This window comes from Cicer arietinum, chromosome 6, assembly GCF_000331145.2.
Source record: "Cicer arietinum cultivar CDC Frontier isolate Library 1 chromosome 6, Cicar.CDCFrontier_v2.0, whole genome shotgun sequence".
In the NCBI taxonomy this organism is placed as follows: Eukaryota; Viridiplantae; Streptophyta; class Magnoliopsida; order Fabales; family Fabaceae; genus Cicer; species Cicer arietinum.
The window spans coordinates 58,513,085-58,537,602 of NC_021165.2; the positions used below are offsets into that span (position 1 = coordinate 58,513,085).

Here is a 24,518-nt window from a genome sequence, read left to right on the forward strand (position 1 = left end):
AGAATTTAACATGATGTAAAATTAAGGTGATCTTCAAAACAACATAAGTGCTGCTCAAATGAAAAAAACAGAATATGGGTGGGTTTAAGCACAATATAAGTGTTCCGATATCCAAAGTGAAACAACAAAATAGAACATTTGTCTAAAATCATATTACATAATCATTTCCTAAAATGTAATATAAGGCTTGTTGGTTGATTGTTGAGTCCCACTTGGATGGACATCATCATGTTTTCTTGGTCTTACTTTGCATGGTTTTAAAACATATTCACTTGCACTTATGGTTGAATAGATTGAGCTTGCATAGTTCCAGCTTGCACAGTTTCAACTTTAGTTCCAGGTTACTCCATATTGGTGTTATCCTATCATAATCAAATCATATCCATTTATTTAATTCACTAGCATAATCAAATAATATTCAACATCAACACATATTCAACATATTCAGTATCATAATCAAATCATATTCAATATTAACACATATTTAATATCATATTAAGTATCATAATCAACTCATATTGATTTATTTAATTCACTAACATAATCAAGTAATATTCAGTATCATATTCAACACATAATCAACTTATCATTATCTTGTTTCCACCCTTTGAAATCATTCTATTAGTTGCAGTTTTCCCTCCGCAAGTCCTTTGGTTATGGCCAAAAGTTCCACATTTTTTGCATCTAATAGTATCTTGATTTTTTAACTTGTAGGAACTCTAGACTCATCGTGGACATTCATTCGCATCTTCTTAGACCTATTGGGTGCCCTTCTCACATCTGGTGGTGAAAGGGGTGCAGTATCCACAAGTGTTTATTTTTTACAAGTTTCCTTAGTTGTATTACTTTTTCTTTATTTGTTTTTAATATTAAATAATATATAAGTTTGACAATTTTTTTAAACAGGTCCAAGCAATCATTAAAAAAAAAATCTATGTCACTGTTTACCTAATAAAAATTAAAAGTGAAAGTCATTTTGTAAAATGGACTAAAACTGTTACTTTTAAATTTAGGGGTTAAAATCACAGAATCTAAAAATTTGAGAGATCAAAAGTACATTTTAACCAAAAAAATATACGGTGATTTTAGTCTTAGACAAATCAACTGCACACGTGGCACTAAGAAAGTGACATATCATTAAATAGTCAATTTAACATATGGATTAACTCAATTTCATATTATTTATGTTTTGAGGAGTGTTAGCACTATTCTAATTTTTGTTATTTTATAAAGAAATTCACACATAATTATGAGGTTGGAATTTCAAAATATGTTATTCTGATAACAATTTCAATATTTATCAATTATACTAGATTTTACGGATAGCAACATACTATTAAACATACACTTTTTAATCCATTCTATTTGATGGATTAAAATTCATATATTATACTAAAAATGTATGTTTCATATAAAATTGGTGAGACTATGTATATTTAACTAATAAAAAAAGTGTATTAGAAAAAATGTATGTTAAATAATATATTATTAGTATTGTTATTTTTTGTCTAGAGAGTATTGGCTTAATACGAAATCCCTAGTGAAGCTTGTTTGGGTTTGGGGAGGTTTAACGATAAGTGCAGATCGACGATTTTGGTTTGGCGGAATCAGAAAGAATGACAGTGGCAATTCCTTTCTAGCTATTTCTAACCGAAAACAAAGAAGCCGTACGCATAGCCATGTCTATTTCCACCACCACAATCCCATCCCTCCTATCTCCCAACCTCTCCTTCAAATTCAAACCCTCATTCCCCTTCCCACGCCAACAATTCCCAACCACAACGAAACTCCACGTTCTTAGCCCTCAATTCACGCGAAATCTTATTGGGTTTTCCCCCAGATTCACCCCATCGAAGCGTTTCGCCACAAACGACGATGAGAGTGTTGTTGTTGGGTTAAATGAAGCTGAGAAAGAGCTTCAAGAGTCGAATACTATGCCGGGACGGTTTAAGATTCAGTTTAAAGAAGCTTCTGAACCTCCTTTCAAGTGGCCATGGTTTGTAGGTCAGTGCCTTATCTCTTCTCTCTCTCTGCTTTTCGTTATCCAGAAAATGTGGGCAAAATTTATAGAGAAAAATAACAATTTTCATAAATGTGAGAGATGGTTCACTTCTATGTACACTTCTGATGGAAGATGTGTCCTAGTGTGAGACATGTGTCCTGTGTACAAATTTACGGTGACAACAACTCAACATTCAACTACCAAAATAGCTATTTACTTTATCTCATTTACTTGATTAAAGTTTGAATATTTATAATGTTTTCCTGTTTCATGGCTTTGGTAAAAATCTTATATACTAGTAATATTATTTTCAGCGAATACCATTTAAGCATTAGGTGCTGAGACTTTGACACGATTCAGTTTGCTACATGAAATTGTTAATTCCTGTTGAAATTCAGTTCCATTTTTGTAGTATTTTGTTGGAATGTTAGAAATGATCAATGAATAAGTTGTTCTATTAGAAAATAAAACTTCAGAGTAATTTCTTTAGTCTATAATTGATGTTGTTTACAAAGAGGAAGTTAAAAGTTACTACTATATGCTCTCAGTTCCCATTAGTAACCCTTTTGTTTTGCTCTCGATCTCGAGTAACAATTTGATTCTATGTCAATGTACAGCACTGGCTTTTCTCGTCTATGCTTGGAGAGCTGTTCTATTTGAATTGTCAAACTGGAAAAACGCTGCATTTGGAATAGTTCGATTTGTAGGTTATGCATTGAAATATGCTTTTGCATTAGTCTATCAATTCATAGGAAATCCAATCACTTTTACAATTAGATCCATTGAGGATGCGATTTACAGTGTTCAGGCTTTTTACTCTTGGATAATTGCATGTGCGCCTATACCAGACCTGACCATCATTATTTTCCTGGCATCGGTTGTTTTAGCCGTTGCTGAAACTACTGTTCCAAATTGTATCAGCAACCAACCTTATGTTCTAACCATAACCGGTCTTATTGGATATGCTGCTGTTAGAGGCTTTATTTCTGAACCACTGTTCTGGACCCTTCTTGTCGGGGTCTATGGTTTTTCAAAATTTATCAAAAGAAGAGATGATGTTTCATCTGCAATGCCTGTTGCAGCTGTACTTGCTGCCGTCGGCGAGCCTTGGGTTAGACTTGTGGTGATTACGTCGTACACGGCCTTAGCTATTTATCAGTATTCAAAAACGCTTTCGAAAGGGAAAGAAGTCGAAGAGATTGAACCACAGGGGAAGAGACTTCCAGTTCCACTTTTTCTTGCTGCTTTAGCAATTGGCTTACGAGTTGCTGCTAAGTGGGCTGGGTATCGACACTTGACATGGATGATAGTATGACTTGAGGTGTAGTTCATTCGAGTTTGGAGAAAAATGAAGTTTGTTGGTCTGTAAAGTTTTGAGGTAGGACATGATATAGATAGATAGCTTTTATTTTGATTTCCTTGTTGCAATTGTTGTAATTTTTTGTTATCATTAGGTTGCAGTGTTGTACCTGTCCATCCATGCTTGTAACTTACTGTTTCAGTAATTAGATTTGCAATTTTGATCTACGAAAGTGCACTCCACATATTATTTGGCCTACCAATGTTGAATTTTATGTTTAAACGTTTGGAGATTCAATGGAATGAAATAGATGAGGAAGGAATGGAATGAAAAATCACATGATAATAATTGTATCTGCTACCCAAGCTTCCCTTCAAGGTAAGACATAAACAGACAAACTGAAAAATGGCAGAGCGCATACAACTGTTTTTTTCTTCTTCTTTTTTTCAGGAAATCACCTAATTAGTGTCGTTGGCAAAGTAATGGCTCTACAAGTATACCTTGACCAGAGAGAGTATTCCTACAAGTTTTAATCTTTTGGACCGGCTATGAAATAATCTTTGCGTAGGTGTTTAGGTCGCAAATAAAACTCTTCATCCGTACTCAAGAGTATGTGTGAAGAAAAAAAATAATCCGAAGGCATAATTGTTTTCTGTCAAAAAGATAGGATATCAAATATTTATAATGGGTTACAATAGAATAATAATGGAAACATAATCAATCTTAATAAAAGGCAATAATACAGTGCCTGATTACTTTCTAAATAAATCCCCTGATTTTTAAGATTCTAGACTATTTCTTCTAATGACATATTTATAGCTTGACACTCCCTCTCAAGTTGAGGAATAGACATCTTCTATTCCCAACTTGGTGTTAAGACCATGGAAACTTGAGCTATTTAACCCCTTTGTAAGAACATATGTCAATTGTTGTTGCGAACCATGGAACATAGGGCATACACACTAGTCTTTCCTCTAGTTTTTCTTTAATTAAATATCTATTAATTTCAATATACTAGTCTTATAATGTTGCATAGGATGATAAACAATATTGATTAGTGACTTATTGTCACAATAGAGCTTCATTTGACCCTTCAATTAAACTCTTAAAGGATGACAAAATATAGCGCAACAACATAAAAATTTTCCTTATGTGTATTGAATGTTCAAATAAAAGAAGCAAAATCAACTTATCTAAAAAAAAGAAGCACAATCAGAAAAAGTTAGGATGGAAAAAATGGGACACCTCAGACACAAAAATTAGCGAGTAATATGTGTTCCTCCTTGTCACTTTTCTTGATAGCAATTCATGCCTTTAAGAGTCTCCCAAAACACATCAACCTCTAGAACAAAAAGAGACCCAAATAAAATATTAACATTAAATAATGATCACAAGAAAAAATAGAAATAAGCTTCCATGAGTATTTTCAAATCCCCAAAAACAGAGTCAGGTCCTACAAAATAACTATAAATTATTGAAGCCTATAAATGACAACAAAAACACCTTAAAAGAAGGGCATTAGGAGAAAATACATCAAATTTACACAACAAATTAAAAAAACTGTTTTCCAATTTCAGTTTTGAATGCCTAACATTTATAACAATACAATCCAGTAACAATAAACCATAATATGCACAAAAGCATAATGTAAAGGAAGCAGATGAAATTAAAACCAAAGGTAAATTGTTTGGGATGTAAACATAGTTAGGATGTCACGCTAATTATGTGATGCTTTTGCGTCCTCTATTTCTAGTTAAAAAAGAAACTAGATGAAACTCAACGTTGGAAATACAAATATTTCTATTAAAACTATGTTTTGCAACAGAGTAATATCTGATATTTAGCTGGCATGGTATGTTTTATCACCAGACTAGTGGGGTTAGTAAGGTTCATGGACACCCCAATAGAATGGTATCTAATATTAGCTGGCAACCTCCTAAGATGGGTTGACACTAATGGAGCTAGTAAAAGTGGAATTCTTTCGGGGTGTGGAGGAATGATGTGCATGGAAGATGGTAATTGGTTGGTTATGTGGCTTTTCTAAGTTCGATGTTCCATGTTGATTTAGGGGATTTCTACCCCTAGACTGACTGTTGTGTAATTTCTTTCTTTGCTTGAACTTGGACCCTCTTCTATTCCAAGATATTTTTATTTAAAAAGTAAAATGAGGGCTCAATGACCAAAGTGATAACAACATAAGTGAGCTTTAAATGTTCCTCCTTTGAAGACTAAATATTATTTTAAATAGTGAAGACACAGTTTTTTAAAGCTTATTTAAATAAGAAAATCAGACGAGAGATTATAAAACTAGAGACTATATAAAAATCTTTTAGATTTATCATGCTAATCTCCTAAAGTAAATATGAATAATATTTTTTGTTAATTTTATTTTATATTAAATTATAAATTTGTTAATTTTTTAGTAATTAAATTTTATTATTTTATATTAATTTTTAATATATTTAAATATATTATAATAAAATAGAATTAAAATATGATATCATATAAATTCAAATTCTTTAAAACATCATGCTAAATCTCAAAAAAATACTTAATTTTATTGATCTATTAGTTTGTTAATCTATTAAAAATTATATATATGATTACTTATTTAAAATTATTAATATAAAATAAACTTTTAAATAAAGTAACAATTCTTACGAGACTTTTATAAAAGACCAAACTCATGCATAAAATAAGACTATGCAAGTCACACACTAAGTTTATACCTTAAACTTTTTTAATAGAAAAATCTTAGACTTATTCTAAAACCTCGTTCGACTCTACCTTTTTTCACCTCTATCAGAACAAATATTGCAAAAGATTGACGTTGTATATCCAATTTATAATCACTTATAGTTTACATTTTATAAAAATTAAAATTTAATCAGATCGTTAAAACAAAATTATTTTTACTTAAAAAACTTTAATTTAAATCTACAATTATTAATAGGACAAGTTCGATTAAATAAAAATAAAGTTAATTTTTTGGGTAAAAAATTGAAAAACTTAACTTCAGCTTAATTATTTATCAAATAAAAAAAATTTTCTATTAAAAAAACTATCAAATAGAAAATAAATATTAAGACCAAATCAATCCGTGAAGATTGACCCAAATATGTTTAAACCTAATCGAGTTGGGTCGGGTAACTAAAGCCTGAACACAATGGTTTACCACTTCACCGTTAGTGAGAGAAAGTTTTTTAGGGTTTGTGTGCGCCTATATAACAATGTCTACGTTCTTTTCTTCATCATAACAAATGTTAGTGTTTTACGGCACCGATTCAAAATTTTTACGTAGTTCATCAAAATCATCGTAAAAATTTCCATTCGATTTTCTTACAATTTTATTGTTTTTATTAAATTATACGCACGATGCAACCCCGGGCTTCTCTGAATAATGTATGAGGTGAAAGCCCCATTGCTCGTGCAAAATCAATGCCGTTCGTGTTGCAGTTCAGTCTTACTTATTCCACGATTGAATCTGTGTCAAAGTAATGGCTACATTCTCGATTAGCTATTTTCGATTGCTAATTTCTTTTTATTAGTTTTGAAATCTTAATTTGCCTCGCTTTACCTTCAGCCTGTTTTCAAACACTTTGGAATTTTGAGCTAGTCCTTCAGGCAAAAATTCAAACGCGGTCGTTTTCATTTTGAGGTCTTTTCTTTTTCTTATTGTCCCTCAGAAAACACCTCTTACATTATCAATTATTAATTCATAATAATTGAATTTGATCTCGTTTTTATTAGGGTTGTTTTAATTCTTGGCTATGATTACATATTATCCGCGCTTCTGAGATTCTCGATGAAGTATTAAGGACTGAAACATGGTTGAATTTCTTTATATGAGCCTGAATATTATCTTTCCTTTTTATTTTAATTGAAACTTGTAATGTTGGTTTTGTTTATTGATAATTGTTGGCTATGATGATTTTTAATTACAGCTTCATGCCAGTTCTGCTTCTGAAAAATCGTGATTGTTAGAGCTGTCTAATGTTCTGAGCCTCTCAATTTTGCAAAAAAGTTGCTTCTGTTTAATGTTTTAAGGATTAAATTCATATGTTCAATCAGTGTAGCAATCAGAGTACCGCTAAAATATATTTAATTTTAATCATACTTATCTTTTTTAAACTAACATGGATTTTTGATTGGTTCAAATTGATTGTGTTATATGTTTTATTTTTGTATTGATTGTTTTAATGTCCTAGTTTTGTCATGATTATTTTGTATATTAGTAGCTTTTTACATAGCCGATGATGATATAATCCAATTTGTTGAGGTGTTGTGAAGCCAAGCCCCTGTCTTCAGGGAGAACCTACTTGGCGAAGCTCCATTCATATGACATTAATGGATTTAACTGAGGCAAAAATAAGCATTTAGAATATGATGTCTTAAGCTTTCTGTATGTATTGTTTATTTTGACTTTAGAAGTTATAAACTATTTTTATTTGTGAGTTTCACTATACTCTGAATCATCTGTATTTTCAGTGTCTGAAAAACTCAAAAATTGTTTGTGTTGTCATCAGCTTCATCTCTTGTTTAAACAACGAGTTGGGAGTTAAATAACAGCCCTAAATCATTCAATTCAGATATTTGGGTCACATCCATGCTAATAAACTCTGTATATCAAATTTTTGGCTCAGATCTATGCAAATAAACTTTGCATATCTCATGTTTCTATGGATACTATGTTCAACACCATTCTCATGGGCAAATTTTTTTGCACTAACAATAATCAAAATTGGGACTTGCTCTACATTTCTGGAAAGAGGAGAAGAAACTAAGTCTGATAATGACAGAATCTCCATTACGATTAAAATATTGAACCCACGATATGTCAATATTTTTGAAAGAAAATGTGTGGCAAACCATGCAATGACCCAATCATAAATATAGGTTTCATGGTTAAGTAAAAAATTCAATTCTTGTTAACACCATCTATCATATTTCTCATATTATTTGTTATGCTATCTTGAACAAATCCAACAACTTCTTCAATCTTGAAAAGATGGTGGTGAAGGTGTGGGCAATGTTTTCCTCATTAGTATACCTTTGCCATCTATAATCTTATTCACCCAATTTGAATATACGTCTAAGAAGTTTTTTGATGAAAGATTTGTGTTGCCATCTTCATGCTCAACCTAATAAGAGTTGTGGTTTATGTTCCGACAAATATCATCGCTTTCAAATAAATTATCAATAAGTGGATTCCACTTGATAAGAGCGGGAGTTGAGTCCAGCTAATTCATTTTTAACTTCTATGAATCTATATCCAGAGTTGAGTCTAGCTAATTCATTTTTAACTTCTGGGAATCTATATCCATCTAATCTATAAGAATTCTCCACACATGGCGAAAGTTTCAAATTATTCAGACAATCATTTGTATTCTAGACTTGACAGACTTTGCTCTCAAAATTAGTTTCTCAAAATCAGGCCTGACAGGCCTTGCTCTCAAAGTCTCAACCTGACGCCGTCCATTCCTTTTAGCACAAAGTCTAAGCAAGATAAGAATATAGTTAGATGTATGACAACAAGTTAGTGACCTCAACAACTTTTTTAAAATGAGTAAGCCAGCCAGGCGTGGCAATGCAGCGGTCTAGTTGAGCTTTGATGTTATTATTTTCATCTTGGTTATTATTCCATGCGAAAGGATCACTTGTGTAGCCAAGGTCACACAAGTTGAACAAGTTCAAAGTATCTCGAAAAATAATAATGAGGTTACTAGATTGGGTAGCACTACCTTTTTTCTCGTACCTAATGGAATTAAATTAATTTTTTTTTTGTTTCAGACAAGAATATTAAATTGGACCCTTTATGTAGTTGTTTACTAGGTAATTGAACCTAGTATAGAAGCATAAATGAGCTTCTTCAATGTTTGAATTGTACAAGGGTTCCCAAGCCCATTATAGTTCTATACTAGGTAATTCGATTTGACTGGGTGACTTGCTAAGCAAGGTTCGCCACTTATAGTTTAGCACAATGTGCTTTTTTTTTGTTGAGTTAATCTCCATGCCCTTTATTTTACTTACTTCATGGTGTTTTGTGTTGCAACAAATTGTATAATTGAAAGGAATTGAAATTGAGAAGAAAAGAGAAGAACACAAAAAGTATAAAAAACGGAGATGGATTATCAATCTGGAGAATGATTAACAGTTTGGAATTCAGGCAGAAAAATTATGTTTATGTCCTTGTTATTATGCCTTTTATAGAAACAATTTTTTACTCTACAAGTTATAACAATCTCAACTAACTTCTAACCATGTTCTAACTAACTTCTAACCATATTCTAACTAACTTCTAACTATATTATAACTAACTAATTACAAAAAATCTATTTGAATTACATTTAACACGCTTTCTAATTCAAAGTGATTCAATTTGATCTTAATACAAGTTTGATACTCATCTCTTGGAACTTTACCCTCATCAAGTTTTTTGTTAAAATGTCAGCCTTTAAATCATTTGTATTGCAGGGCTCCAGTCTTATCATACCCTTCATTACTTGATCCCTTAGAAAATTGAATCTTATTTCTATGTCTTGCTACGTCTATAGTTGATTTACTGTCTATCTTCATCTTCATTGCATCATTACTTCTCAGTTCCAATTCTGCCACTCACATAGCTTGGCATGCTCCCATGGATGCAGCCACATATTCAGCTTCACAAGTAGAACACGTGACTATGCTTTGCTTCCTTGAACAACATGAGATTGGTGAATTATTGATTGTAAATACATAGTCCGTGGTACTCTTTCAGTTTTGTGGAATACAAAATGTAAAGCTCAATGGTCTCCTTTATGTATCTCAAGATCTTTTTTGCTGCCATGTAGTGTGATGTCCTAGGGTTCTCCATGTACCTATTAATCAGCCCAACACTATATGAGATATTTGGCCTAGTCTCGCACATGTACCTCAAAGATCCTACAATTTGCTTGAAGGTTGTAGGATCAATCAACTCATCATTGCCCTCTTTGAATAGCACCGACCCTAATTCTGATGGAGTGCTGCTTCCATTGCATTCTTGCATTTTAAACCTTTTTAATACATCACTTGCATACTTTTTTTGATGCATAAAAATTCCATTTTTCTTGGTTTCAAACTCAATGCCAAGGAAATATGCCAGCATGCTCAAATCAGTCATCTCAAATTCCTTCTCCATTCTGGTTTTGAACTCTTTGATTTTCACTTCATCACTGCCAATCAACAGTAAATCATCAACATAAAGATATATCAGCAGTGCAGGTGCTGCTGCTCCCTTCTTGACATAAGCTCTATGCTCATTCACACACTTTTCAAATTGTTGCTCTATGAGGTATCTATCAATCATCTTGTTCCAAGCCCTAGGAGCTTGCTTCAGGCCATATAAGGCTTTCTTCAATTTGTACACATGATCTTCTTTGCCTGTTTTCACATATCCAGGTGACTGCTTCACATACACCTTTTCACCTAGTGACCCATTGAGGAAGGCTGATTTAACATCCAGTTGATGCATAGACCAGACTTTGTAGCTAGCCATTGAGATTATCATCCTTACTGTTTCAATTCTAGCTATTGGGGAAAATACCTCATCATAGCCCAACCCATGTTTTTGCAAAAATCCTTTTGCTACAAGTTTGGCCTTGTACCTTGCAACATGCCCATCAGGTTTCAATTTCAGTTTATAGACCCATTTCACATCAATTGGTCTCTTGTTCACTGGAAGGTTCATCAGCTCCCATGTCTTGTTTTTCTCGATGGCTTTAAGCTCCTCATCCATTGTTGCTCTTCATCTAGGATCACTCAATGCTTTTTCATCACTTATTGGTTCTGATTCAACAAGCAAGTTAAAATGAATTACTTCTCCATCTGCATTGATCTCTGAGTCAGATGTTACTTCATATAGCTGCAATATGATTGAAGGTTGCTTAGCTTTTGCAGATCTCATCACAGGTTCAAAAGTTGGCTGATTTGCTACATCTGTTGGCTGGTCCTCAACTAGTTCAACTGCTACTGCACTCCTGACTGATCTGGTTGGTATGTATGGACTGGTTGCATTCATTGTCCAGTCCTAACCTCTTGATTCATTTATTAGTATGTCCCTGCTTATCACCACCTTGTTCTTTTTTGGATCATATAGCTTGTAAGCCCAATTGACATCATAACCCAACAACACCATTTGTTCAACCATGTCATGAAGCTTCCTCCTGTTTTGAGCTGGCACATGTATGAAGCACAATGAGCCAAACACTCTCAAATGATTCGCAACTGGCTCTCTTCCAGTCCAAGCTTCTTCAGGTGTCCTTGAGTCCAGTCTCTTGGTTGGACACCTACTCAAAATCTACACTGCAGTTGATACTGCTTCCCCCCAGAATCTACGAGGCATTTTCTTCCCCTTCAACATGCTACTGGCCATGTTTACTATAGTTATGTTTCTCATTTTAGTAGTGCCATTATGTTGGGGAGTGTATGGTGCAGTCACTTCATGCAATATTCTCTCTTTTTCACAAAAATCATAGAATTCATGAGAATTATATTCTCATTTTCCATCTGTCATTTTAATTTTCATACTAAAACCACTTTGTTTTTCAGCCATTCTCTTGAATTTTGTAAGTATCTCAAGCACTCCGTTCTTTCTCTTGATTAGATATATCTACATTGTCTTTGTAAAATCATCAATGAATGATACAAAGTAGAAATTACCTCACATTGACATTTCTTCAAATGGACCACAAACATCAGAAAAAATCACCTCCATCGTTCTTGAGGATCTAGTTGGTAATTCTGATTTAAAGGAATTCCTATGCTGCTTGGCTTGACATCATTCTTCACATATCTCCTTTGGCACTTGAATTTCTGGAATTCCTATCACCATATCACTGCTCTGCAGCATTTGAAGACTTCTAAAATTCAAATGTCCAAACCTCTGGTGCCACAACAAATCTTCCCTCCCGATTTCTACAGCAAGACGCTAATTTTCATTGATTTAAATCTCAATCTTGAAGGTTATGTTCTTGGACTGTGGTGCCTTCAAGATAAGTCTCTTTGCATTATCAAACATTTTCATTTGTCCATTCCCTATATTCATAGAGTATCATTTCTCCAGCAATTGTCTAAGGCTTAGCAGATTGTTCTTCATATTTGGCACATACTACACATCACATATGAAAGATTGTTTACCATCCATTCTTTGAATCAAGATCTTGCCAACTACTTCAGTTGTTACTGTGATGTTGTCTACAAATCTGATTTCCCTTTTTATCCTCTCATCAATAGTTACAAATCAATCTTTATGGTCAATCATGTGATTTGAGCACCCTGTGTCAAGATATCACAATCCATGACAATCATCCTCCATGCTTGTAGAAGCCATCAGTAACACTTCATCTAAGTCAGAACTGTCTGCCTGGGCCAGTTGAGCTTCACCATAATCTCTTTGTAGTTTAGCATTTGTCTACATACCTGATTTCCCTTTTTACCTTCTCATCAACCTCCATGCTTGTAGAAGCCATCAGTAACACTTCATCTGAGTCAGAACTGTCTGCCTAGGCCAGTTGAGCTTCACGATCATCTCTTTGTACTTTCTTAGATCTGCATTGATCTGCAAAATGCCCATATTTTTGACAATTATAACATTGGATCCTCCTTTTCTCAAACTACTTTTTGCCAGATGGTTTCTTGCTTTTATTATAACTGTTTTGCTGACTTCTTGAACTTCCAGCCTCCTCATCTTGATTATGTTTCTAGTGCCATTTTGACTGCCCTTCCAATTCTTGTTTTTTACTCCATCTTGATTGGACTTCTTGCTGATCTGAGCATGCAGTGCATGTGTTTGTGTGTGTGCCTCATCTCTTTCTTTTACCTTTACTTCATGAGCTTTTAGGGAGTTTTGCAGATCGTTCAACTTCATTGTATCAAGATTCTTTGATTCTTCAATTGCCTCCATTATGTGATTGTTGTTGAGACAAAATCTCAAATGATTTTAATGATAACAAAATTACTTAAGAGATTATGATTGTGGTTAATGACTAACATGTGCTCTTGAGTGTATTCATATAAGATAAAAGGTTATTAATCATAAAGGCAAAATGAAGGAAAATATGATTCAGGCCTGGGGATGAAAAACCACGTGAGGATGGCAAATGATAAAGATGAACCATGTGAGGATGGCCTGCAAAGTGGAAAATCTCCAGATCTGCCCAAGTTGTGACCTCACCAGTACAAATGCTTTTGTTCATTAAAGAAAAATACAACAAAGTCAAAGAATGAATAAGTAAAAGTATTTGAAATAAAGAAGTTAGAAGGCCAAAAGGAAAAGGACAAGAACAACTAGATCTAAGTCTAAGAGGATGACAAAATAGGCTGAGGATGGACCAACAAAAGTTGAAAGCAACCCATCAAGCATGTGCAAAGGCTAAAATCAGATCATTTATTGGGCTTGCACGTTTTAATACATGAAGAAGTCAAGTTAACAAAAGGCAACTTCAACAAAGCCAAAAATGGACGATGACATGTTCCTGCCAGATCTGATCCTCGGACTGAGTATGACAGTCCTATGTCATAGGGTGGCTTTTTCTCTCTTGTCAATATCACCTCAAAAGTTGAAATCAACCTAGTCCTTAAAGTTTTTGAAAAGGATGCAACTCACATGGTCAAAGAAACAGCCTTGCACTCTGATAAAAGAGAAAAAGCAAGGACATGTCAAGATCAAAGCTGTGCTGCGTGAGGATGGGTTCTACTTGGCCTAACAAGCTGAATGGCAGTTCTGTAATTATGATGGAAAACCTTGGATCCTTTGAAAAACGAGTTCCAACGATCATCAAAGAGCTTGAACCTCTATAAAATGCAGCAAGCTCTTCATCATAATATACACAACACAATTGCATAAAAAGATCAAACATCTTAAAGCTATCAAGAGCAAATTCACATCTGCACGTCATACTTTCTTTAATCCTACACTATATCTTTGTATATCCTTTGAGAAAGTATTAAGTATCAATCACTCTCATACTACTTTGTAATTTCCTTGTGAGTGAAGCTTGGAAATATTTGAAAATTGATTGTAAGCTTGAGAAACTAAAGAATACACAGTTTGTAATCATCCTCAACGTGAGGTTGATCTGTTTGAAAGTTAGTGAAATCTCACAAGAGTGTGAGGACTGGACGTAGCCATCTTTGGGTGAACCAGTATAAAATTGTGTGTGTCTCTCTCATATTCTTCTTTTACTCTTTTGCTCAAGTTAAAACTAAAGGGTTGAAAAAATCCATCCTCAGTGAGAGGATAGTTTTACAATCTCTTGAAAATTATTTTTAAACAGCAAAATCCTTATTCAACCCCCCTTGTAGTGATATTTAGCTACATCAATCGTATCTTTGTGTTAGTGTCCTCATAATCTTTTCAATGATCACCACCTTAGTCATCACTTCTCCATTGGCTTTCATCTGATTAGTGACTGTCTGCACTCGATTGAAATAGTCAGTCACATTCTCATTATTCTCCATTTGTAGTAACTCATACTTTTCTTCTTAGTATTTGAAGTTTGATCTTCTTGGTTTTTTCACCATCCGTGTAATACTTCACCAAGATATCCCATGCCTTTTTTGATGTAAATACCTTTGAGATCCTTACAAAATTATTTGAATCCACACTCTGTTGGATGTAAAACAATGTCTTGCAATCTCTTTTCTTGCAATCTTTGAAAGTTTTTTTTTTGTTGTCTTTCTTTAGGATTCGCTCCCAGCTATTCATAACCTTCTTGGACAATCTCAAACACTTCTTGAGCTCCCAAAAATGACTTCATTGATGCATTCCATCTCTCCCAGTTCTTCCCATCCAAAATTGGCAGATTTGATGGAAACCCTCCTCCATTCATTTCTTTGCTCTTTTTCACTCACTTGTGTTCCCCAATTTTGATTCCCCATCACACTTGCACTCGTGTTTCCCAAGAATTATAACCCAAGCTCTTGATGCCAATTGTTGGAACAAGTTGTATAATTGAGAGGAATTGAAATTGAGAAGAAAAGAAAAGAAATCAGAAAGTTCAGAAGACGGAGATTGATTATCAATCTGGAGAGTGTAATCTGGAGAATGATTAACAATCTAGAATTCAGTCAGAAAAATTATTTTTATGTCCTTGGTTCTTATGGATTTTATAGAAGCAATTTCTTATTGTACAAGTTATAACAACCTGAACTAACCTCTAACCATATTCTAACTAAGTTCTAACTATGTTCTAACTAACTAATTACAAATCAATTAGAATTATATTTAACAGTTTTGCCAATTGGGTTTCAACCACGATATTTCTTTCCAAATATTTTGGCACATCCTTTCTCTTTAAGTGCGCATCCGGTGAGCTTTGTCTTGATCCTTCATTGTAGCCAAAGGATCACTAGCTTCCACATCTTCTGACTTATATTGTTTAGGTTCAATAGGTACATGGTTTGGACCACTCACAATATCACCCCAAGCCTTTGCTTGAATTGTTGATTCATATGAAACTTTTGACCTTTAATCCGCGTATGTAATTTCGAACCAAGTTGTAAGGAGTGTTCCTCGTTGGGTCAGCTGATTTCTCATCTCATTCAATATCACCATGACCAACTAGGGCACAATAGAAATAAAAAAAAGTGGTAATTGGACCTTCTATGTCGCCTTTAATTGTATTAGAACCTTCACAATCATACCATGTTCCAGAAAATTGGTAAGCAATAACATCTAAGATCTTTCCATACGAAAACCAATCTTAGTAGCCATATTTAGGGTTATACAATGTTTAGGTAGTCCGTGTATTTGAATCCACATAGTAGAGTTGAATTCCATGTTAGTTGGATCAATCTCTTTGTTCCAAGGGTGAACAATCAACCAAGAGTTTTGAAAATACCAAGGATTACCTATAATAATCTATTTGCTATCGCTCTATTGCTTCATGAAGAATTTGTAAGTTTTTCCCCGCCATTACTCAATTATAAGATCCTTGCGATTGGACCAGAAACCTTCAATAACCCTTTGAAGAGGTGCTTGGTGAATGAATTTTTCAGTGATACTCTTAGGACATTTAGAAATGGCATTCATAATATCATCATCATCGATGGTGATCACAAGGTTGGAGTTGCATATGTGAGTGAAAAGGTGTTGTTTTTGAATTTTGAAAAAACTTTGATTTTTTTTTTATGGCACCGAAAATATTACTGAGTTTAGTCCCAAACTAGGTCGCTCTCTTTAAGAAGTTTCGAGGCACTACTCAAATTTTGCAAGACAGACTATCAACCACGAAGTCCCAGGATAAAACATTCTAGATACTCTATATCGAAGTTCTACTGTACTGTAGAAAACTATTCTAGAAATACACTGTCAATATGGCAGTCGAATGATTGCCACTCGTAATATGATACTAAGACCACTCGAAAGAAAGAGAAGTAGTGAGTAAGAAAGGGGGAGAAGAGAGAAAAACCTTAGATTTAGAGTGTTTTTGGTGTGTTTTTTGAACTGAGGGGAATCCTCCATTTATAGAGGAAACCCGCAACTAGATCAAATATATTCAAGGATTCATCTGAACGTGCACTCCAAGATTTGACTTCAGAAACGTGCACTCCAGACTAGTTGACCACAAAAACGTGCGCTCCAAACTTAGGATTTTGACCGGGCAACAACAGGCGCGTGAGACCAAAGATTAGGGTTTTGACCTAGCAATAATAGAAGCACAAATTCAGGAAGGAATATTGGATCAGATATTGAAAGTTGACTCGGTGGAGGGAAATTATGTAATTAATGTATCAATTAAAGATAAAAATGCAAGCATTCATTTGATATTAAATAAATAAATAAATAATTTATTAATTTTTCATATACTAAAAAATAATACACCACTTAGCCAAAACCTAATCTCGACCGAGACGGCCAAACGGGCAGCGACAATGAGAGCGCGCACGTGGTTGTCCATTTTGCATGCGTTCTTCCTGCTTTACAAAATTGGGGTACCCTTTGGGGAACACCCCAAGTTCCATACATCCATCTTATAAACACTACTAGTGTGTGATATCTCGTCTATGCGGGACTACCTTATTTTTCAATTCATAACAACACTAGCTCTTATTAATGTCATCATTATTTCCAATAATATTCCATTAATATTATCATCATTTCCAACAATCCCCCATTTGAAGTTTAAAAGAAGGTTTCTGAAATAGCGTCAAACGCTTCTATAAGATTGTGCATAAACAAAGGTGTCTTTTGACTTGAACCTTTGCATAGCAAATAAGATTCAGATTCAACAAGAATGGGTCGTACTCTTGAACTCTATCTTTGACATCAAACTTACACACAACCTTTTCATTTGGGTATATTCTCAAAAGCTCGTGCATTTATCGTCATGCACGTGTATCCTAGTATAGTGAATGCTTTAGGAATTCTGCCTCAAAATTCCTTAGGAAACAACCCCACTTCCACATTTACATAGGTGAGTCTATTAAGAGTACTTATGTAGCTATGTACTCCACTCGACATAGAGTATAGATCTCATTAAGAGTTTCTATTATCTCATCCTTTTATCGCTTCAGGAATCATGCTTCTTTCATATATAATATAACATGTTCATCTCTTATCACTATGACTTGTTATTACCCATTGAACCTAATTCTTGGGATCTCCAATCTTTTAGGTCGGATTACCATCATAAGTGACTCATTGATCTATAGGAAATAGTCTCATCCTTTTGGATGTATTTACGACTTTCTCTCTAACTAATCCTTTTGTCAAAGAATGTGCTAAATTTTCATCAGTGCATACATGATCCACTATAACAACTCCTTTAGAAAGTAGTTCTCTAACTGTGTTGTGCTTACGACAAATTTGTTGTCTCTTACTATTGTAATAACGATTCTCAATATTTGCAATAGTTGCGGTACTATTGCAGTGGATCAACACAGTTGGCAAAGGTTTTTCCCATAAAGGGATCTCAACTAGCAAGCATCTGAACCAACTTGCTTCTTCACTAGTAGTAGCTAGTGTTATCATTTCAAACTCCATAGTGGACTACGTCAATATCGTCTGTTTCTTCGATTTCCAAGATACACCACCACCGACTATACTGAAAATATAGCCACTAGTTGTTTTGGAGTCATCTGATAAGGTGTTCCAATCAACATCACTTTATCCTTTAATGACAACAGGAAATTTTTGATAATGTAATACAAGATGCAAAACATAGCAAAATAATTCAAAATAATTTCCCCCCACCAGTGAGATGCAACACAAGAGTTAAGCATAATAGCAACAACTAGTTCAGTAAAAGTTCTATTCTTTCTTTCAGCTTTACCATTCATTTTAGGTGAATATGGTGCAATAGTTTCATGTATAATTCCTTGGATTTTATAAAACTAATTAAATAAAATGGAATCATACTATGTTACTCTATCACTAAGAAACCTCTTAACCTTTTTACTAAATTGATTTTCAATTTCAGTTACAAAGATCTTAAACATGTCAAGCGCTTCACTTTTATTTTTCATTAGATATACAAAAGTATAATCAAAGCAATCGTCAATAAAAGTGATAAAATAACGATTTCCATTTCTTGTTAACGTCCCATCAAGTTTACATATATGAGAGTGTATTAAGTCTAAAGGTTCAAATGTTCTAATTACTGATTTATGTGAACTCTTAGTTATTTTAGCTTGATTGCAAAAATTACATTTTTCAAAATCCTATAAATCTAACTTTGGAATTAAGCCTAAGTTACTTGAGTTTGAAATCACACGTTTGTTCATATGACAGAGTCTAACAAGCCAAATATTAAAAATCAAACAACATGTAAGAAAAAGGAAACATTTTATTGATTTCAACATTCAATTTAAACATGTCATCAGTGGCGTACCATTTCCCAACAAAAATACCATTTTTAGAAATGGTGTACAAATTTGTTGCTATAGACTAAGTAAACCCTGCCTTATTGAGAAGAAACCCATAAACTAGATTCTTCCTTATTTCAGGAGTGTGCATAACATTCTTAAGAATTAAGGTCTTTCTAGAGGTGAATATTAGTTCCACATCTCCAATACCAACAACATTAGTGGTGTGGGAATCTCCCAACAACACTTTCTTGTCTTCAACAACAATGTATATTTTAAACATAGCACGGTCATAACAGACATGGCGTGGGGCGCCAATGGCTATCTATCATCCATATGATCCACCAAAAAGGTTGATCTAAGTTATCATAACAACAAATTGCTCTTCTGTCAAGTTAGCCTAATTAGCAGTGCCTTGCTTGTTCCTACACTTGCGTGTCATATGACCCTCTTTCCCACAATGAAAGTAGAGAAAAGGGAGAGGGCTATTTCTAGTAGGTGGTTACTGCCTTATAATTCAGACCTTTTGAGGGTTCCCATTCTTGTTGTTTTTCTTTAAAGTGCGATTATGATTCTTTAGTTGTTTGCCGTTTGGCTTCAGAACTGCTTCGATGAATTTCTTTTTCTGATTATTTTCCACAAGAAGAACTTCATATTTCTGGTCTTGCTTTCGGGATTCCTCCTCAATTCTAAAGCGAGTTATCAGAATTTCTAGAGAGAATTATTTTTGTTATGCTTGAGAGAATTTTTAAAATCATTCCAAGCAAGGGTCAGTTTGTCAATAATAACAACAATTTGAAACTGTTCATTTAGGGACATACCTTCAGAGATGATCTCGTGAACAATTTTCTGGATTTCATGATACTGAGCTTCCATTGATCCGTCATCTGATATTTGATGTAGTGGCTAACAACATACGTTTTGGCTTCAACTTCCTCAGTATCATATTTCTTCTTTAGAGCATCCCAAACCTGTTTAGTAGTATTGTTGTCGGAACTGTAGTAATCATACAGATCATTAGCAAGTCCATTAAGAATATAATTCTTAAATAAGTAATCATTATGTTCCCATTGGGTTAATTCAACATCTTTCTTATCCTTTTCTGTTTGGTCATCTGTTTCTGGAACAACAGGAATGTCATCCTTAAGAACGTTTGAAACATTTTCCATGGTTAGAAAAAATAAGATTTTTTGTTGCCATCATTTGAAGTGACTTCCCTCAAATCGAAATGGTTTGTTGTAGTTAGAAGCAGAAGAACTTGTCCCAATAATTTCGTCGGTAGGCATGGCAGTATGGAAACGTCTTAAAATTGTTGTTTTTGAATTTCGAAAAAACTTTGAAAAAACAATTTATGCTACCGAAAATATTAATGGGTTGAGTCGCGGATTAGGTTCCTCTCTTTAAGACGTTTTGTGAGTAAGAAAGGGGGAGAAGAGAGAAAAACATTTCCAACTGAGGAGAATCCTCTATTTATAGAGGAAATCCGCAACTAGATTAGAGACATTCAAGGATCCATCTGGCCAAGGTCAAGGCCGAGTCCGGCCGAGCCAAGCCAGCCTGACAGACGGCGGCAACGCGCATGTGCGGTAGTGAATTTTGTGGTACTCCTTGGGGCACACCCTAAGTTCTATACCTCTACCCTATAAACACTACTAGTGTGTGATATCCATCATATGTGGGACTTCCTTATTTTTCAATTCACAACAACACTAACTCTTATTAATGTCATCATTATTTCCAATAATTTTCTATTAATATCATCATCATTTCCAACATAATGTTATTGTTGCTGCTATTTTATTCAAGGTTGTGAACAATTTCAGCCATTTTTTGTTTGCCGTAAATGGAAAACCAACTACAAATGGAGACAAAAAGAAAACAGATGAATTGGTTGTAGGAGTACAAGTTATATGCTGGTTTAATATACAATGGTTGTGTCATCAAAACAAAATGAGATCATGTAATTGTTTGGCTTTTCCATATCCACCCAAATATGCATAAAAAGTGAATCAAATGCAGTAAATATTGGTGAATGATCCTGATCCAGATAGAATCACAATGATTAAAATCATTTAAGTCACTATATGTTGTATGACATTCACGACACCAGGGATCCCAAGATTTTGTGATGAAGGGGCGCAAAGGTTGAGAGGAAATCTCGATAACCAAGTAGAGAGGGGTTTGGGATAGTAAATCTCATCTATGATTGGGAGGATGAAGTCTTGTTAATGAAATATTCTTTTAGAGAAAATTGTAGTTGTTGGATAATGGAATCTTGTTTTAACCTAAAAAAAAATAGATAGCTATTTCATAAAACTTTTAGCGTTCGAATCTCCGTTTACATACTTATCGTTAATAAATTATCGACTGTAACATTTAAAAAAATGTTGTATATCATAGGGTAATATTTGAATTAAACATCATTATTTATTGTATCTACACTCTTTTACAATGCATCGATGCTCCCAAACCACGATTTCTCTAAGTTTTTACAAATTTAGCTAAAGGAAACTTACTAAAGTTTGCAAAATTTGTGCTCATTTGAGCCATAAGTATGAGTCATATCATACTGTTAAAAAAAGAATGAGTCATATGATATATTGAACAAGAGCTTGATGGGTATTTGACCACAATTGTTTTCAAAATATTTTCAGTTGCAAAATCTTTTAGCGCATCTTGCTCGAATGCATTATTTTTAAACAATAAGTTGGTTATGAGTTTATTCTTTAATTAATACAAATATACATTATTAATAAAATTTATATTTCACTTTGCATTCACCATAATGAAAAATATACCAATTATTAATAAGAATAATTTTGTAAAATTTTTATTTACTGTTTATATTTATAATCATTTCTTAATATATGAGAAATAAGAAAAATAGATATTTTTTATGAAACGAGGGGAGAATCATTTTACAAAAAGTTAGAGGTTATTTCCTTTTTGATCATTGGTACAACATGAATCTGATAACTGTATTTGTAAAACATAAGAATTTTAGACTTTAACATTTTGATTATGGAATGAACGAGAATGAATTCTGGAGAGAAAAGTTCATCCTTCTCTCCGAGTTTGCTTTGCCTCTTAATATAGTTTTTTTTGTTAGTAATGCCATCTTGTTATGTCTTCTTTCTTGTTGATGTTTTCTTCCTCTATCATTTTTTTTGGTAGTTTCTCTCCTCCATTATCTTTCTCTTATTTTTTTGCCATCCTTTATCTTTTTCTTACCTTTGTTATCAATAACAAACACATCTACCCCTCAACCACCAATCACCATTGTCATAGTCCTTTTTTTATCAAATCTCTACGTTGGTTGATTATAGCTCATAAATCAATTATTTAACTTTTCCAATTATTCACCTACAAATCTAATTTTTTTTTAGAATAAATAAAGTTAAATACTTGATTTATACCTATAATTCACCTCAGTGTGCCACATGAACAGATTCATATGAACAAAATTAAATAAGAGACTAGTGGAGAATATAATATCACATTAAAAAAATTATAGATGAATATTTTAAATATATTTGAAAGAAAAAATAAAAAATATTAACATTACATATTTAATTTAAGCAAACACTAACTCTTTGTGGAAAATTTTTATAAAAACTTAAAATTGTATTTTTACAGAAATTACAAGTAAAATTTTACGAGTTTAAATAAATTTAAATAAAAAAAAGAGTTTTGGATATTTCAAAATTTGTTGTTAAAAATGGTATTAGATGTGGGGGTTTTTTCTTTTCCGCGCCTATATAATACTCTACCTTCTGTCTCTTTTAAACATACATTAACAATTAGGGGCACTGATTAAAACTATTCCCTAATTCCTTCGAAATCATCGTAAGATTTTCAATTTTCCTTCAATTCTTTTCAAATTATACGCACGATGCAACCCCGGGCTTCTCTGAATGATGGATGAGGTGAAAGCCCCATTGCTCGTGCAAAATCAACGCCCTTCGTGTTGCAGTTCAGTCTTAGTTATTCCACGATTGAATCTGTGTCAAAGTAATGTCTACATCGTCGATTCAAAATCTTCAATTGCTTTACTCTTTTCTTTTTATTAGTTTTCAAATCTGAATTTGCCTCGATTTACCTTCAGCTTGTTTTCGAACATTTTGGAATTTTGGAGCTAGTCCTTCAGGCATAAATTCAAACGCGGTCGTTTTCACTTTGAGGTCTTGTTTTTTTATTCTTATTTTTCCTTTGAAAACACCTCTTATATTATCAAATAAGTTACAAATTTTTTATTTTTTTAACTTAAATTTTACTATTTTTTGTTATTAATTGTTGGCTATGATTACATATTATCCGCGCTTCTGAGATTATCGATGAAGTACTATGGACTGAAATATGGTTGAATTTCTTTATATGAGCCTGAATATTATCTTTCCTTTTTATTTTAATTGTAATTCTTAGTATATATTGAATTTTATTTTTCAATAATTGTCGCCTATGAGGATTTCTGATCACAGCTTCAATGCCAGTTCTGCTTCTGAAAAATCGTGATTGTTAGAGCTGTTTAATGATCTGAGGCTTTTTACTATTCATTAATTTTAGAATAAAAGTTGTTTTTTATTTTATGTTTTGATGATTTAATTCATATGTTCAGATTATGTCACAATCGGTGGATCTATAAAATATATATGACTTTAGTCGAATTTACCTTGAATTCTGTACAAAAAATGATTTGTGATTGGTTGAAATGGACAGTGTTTTGAATTATAACTTTATTGTTATTTAATCATGTTAGTAGTTTGTATGCTGGTAGCTTGTAACATTGCTGATGATGATATAATCCAACTTGTTTGAAGTGTTGTGGAGCCAAGCCCCTGTCTTCAGGGAGAACCTACTTGGTAAAGCTACATTCATATGACATCTATGGATTTAACTGAGGCAAAACAATATACGTTTTCTTTACTTGTATATTTTCTATCTTTTGTGATTCTCCTTATGTATTAGGAAAATTATGATTTCTTAAGCTGTCTCTATGTATTGTGTGTTTCTCTATGTATTGTGTGTTTGGATCTTGATGTTATAAACTATGTTTATTTTTGAGTTTCACTATACTTTGAATCATCTTCGTTGGTTCAGTGTTTGAAAAATTCAAATATTGTTGTGTTGTCATCAGCTTCATATCTTGTTGGATCCACGAGTTGGGAGTTAAATAACAGCACTAAATTGCTCAAATATAAATCTCAGATGATTGGGTCACATCAATATTAATAAACCTTTTTTAGATTTTAATTTAAATTATTTTATTTCCTGATACGAACTTTAAAGATCTCTAATTGGATTAATAAAACATTAATAGTAGTATTTAAGACAACACCTTCACCATCTCTGTTAACAATGCCAATTCTACAAACATTGTATGGATCTCCAACA

The 24,518-nt window shown here is 33.3% G+C and overlaps 2 protein-coding genes and 10 non-coding genes across 12 annotated transcripts; 11 read left to right on the forward strand and 1 right to left on the reverse strand.

Annotated features, from left to right (window-relative positions):
* The first annotated feature begins 1,470 nt into the window (after nucleotides 1–1,470).
* LOC101507951 (uncharacterized) lies at nucleotides 1,471–3,534 on the forward strand. The gene is made up of 2 exons (XM_004507163.4): nucleotides 1,471–2,004; nucleotides 2,620–3,534. Exons 1-2 carry the CDS (start codon nucleotides 1,680–1,682, stop codon nucleotides 3,315–3,317), a joined length of 1,023 nt encoding a protein of 340 aa, XP_004507220.1. The 5' UTR covers nucleotides 1,471–1,679; the 3' UTR covers nucleotides 3,318–3,534.
* A 3,136-nt stretch (nucleotides 3,535–6,670) lies between these two features.
* LOC113787392 (small nucleolar RNA snoR134) lies at nucleotides 6,671–6,811 on the forward strand. The gene has a single exon (XR_003473899.1). It is a non-coding gene; the product is annotated as a small nucleolar RNA snoR134 (small nucleolar RNA).
* Nucleotides 6,812–7,067: 256 nt separating this feature from the next.
* On the forward strand, nucleotides 7,068–7,155 carry LOC113787382 (small nucleolar RNA U36a). The gene has a single exon (XR_003473889.1). It is a non-coding gene; the product is annotated as a small nucleolar RNA U36a (small nucleolar RNA).
* Nucleotides 7,156–7,218: 63 nt separating this feature from the next.
* LOC113787290 (small nucleolar RNA Z223) lies at nucleotides 7,219–7,311 on the forward strand. Its single transcript, XR_003473798.1, has one exon. It is a non-coding gene; the product is annotated as a small nucleolar RNA Z223 (small nucleolar RNA).
* Nucleotides 7,312–7,551: 240 nt separating this feature from the next.
* LOC113787314 (small nucleolar RNA Z278) lies at nucleotides 7,552–7,666 on the forward strand. Its single transcript, XR_003473821.1, has one exon. It is a non-coding gene; the product is annotated as a small nucleolar RNA Z278 (small nucleolar RNA).
* A 106-nt stretch (nucleotides 7,667–7,772) lies between these two features.
* On the forward strand, nucleotides 7,773–7,881 carry LOC113787356 (small nucleolar RNA snoR97). The gene has a single exon (XR_003473864.1). It is a non-coding gene; the product is annotated as a small nucleolar RNA snoR97 (small nucleolar RNA).
* Nucleotides 7,882–19,209: 11,328 nt separating this feature from the next.
* LOC140920795 (uncharacterized) lies at nucleotides 19,210–20,296 on the reverse strand. The gene is made up of 3 exons (XM_073369630.1): nucleotides 19,949–20,296; nucleotides 19,651–19,806; nucleotides 19,210–19,452 (listed from the first exon to the last, which is right to left on the reverse strand). Exons 1-3 carry the CDS (start codon nucleotides 20,294–20,296, stop codon nucleotides 19,210–19,212), a joined length of 747 nt encoding a protein of 248 aa, XP_073225731.1.
* Nucleotides 20,297–23,012: 2,716 nt separating this feature from the next.
* Nucleotides 23,013–23,153, forward strand: LOC113787399 (small nucleolar RNA snoR134). The gene has a single exon (XR_003473905.1). It is a non-coding gene; the product is annotated as a small nucleolar RNA snoR134 (small nucleolar RNA).
* Nucleotides 23,154–23,421: 268 nt separating this feature from the next.
* LOC113787378 (small nucleolar RNA U36a) lies at nucleotides 23,422–23,509 on the forward strand. Its single transcript, XR_003473885.1, has one exon. It is a non-coding gene; the product is annotated as a small nucleolar RNA U36a (small nucleolar RNA).
* A 68-nt stretch (nucleotides 23,510–23,577) lies between these two features.
* Nucleotides 23,578–23,671, forward strand: LOC113787294 (small nucleolar RNA Z223). The gene has a single exon (XR_003473802.1). It is a non-coding gene; the product is annotated as a small nucleolar RNA Z223 (small nucleolar RNA).
* A 241-nt stretch (nucleotides 23,672–23,912) lies between these two features.
* Nucleotides 23,913–24,028, forward strand: LOC113787318 (small nucleolar RNA Z278). Its single transcript, XR_003473825.1, has one exon. It is a non-coding gene; the product is annotated as a small nucleolar RNA Z278 (small nucleolar RNA).
* A 178-nt stretch (nucleotides 24,029–24,206) lies between these two features.
* On the forward strand, nucleotides 24,207–24,314 carry LOC113787353 (small nucleolar RNA snoR97). The gene has a single exon (XR_003473861.1). It is a non-coding gene; the product is annotated as a small nucleolar RNA snoR97 (small nucleolar RNA).
* The last annotated feature ends 204 nt before the right edge of the window (nucleotides 24,315–24,518 follow it).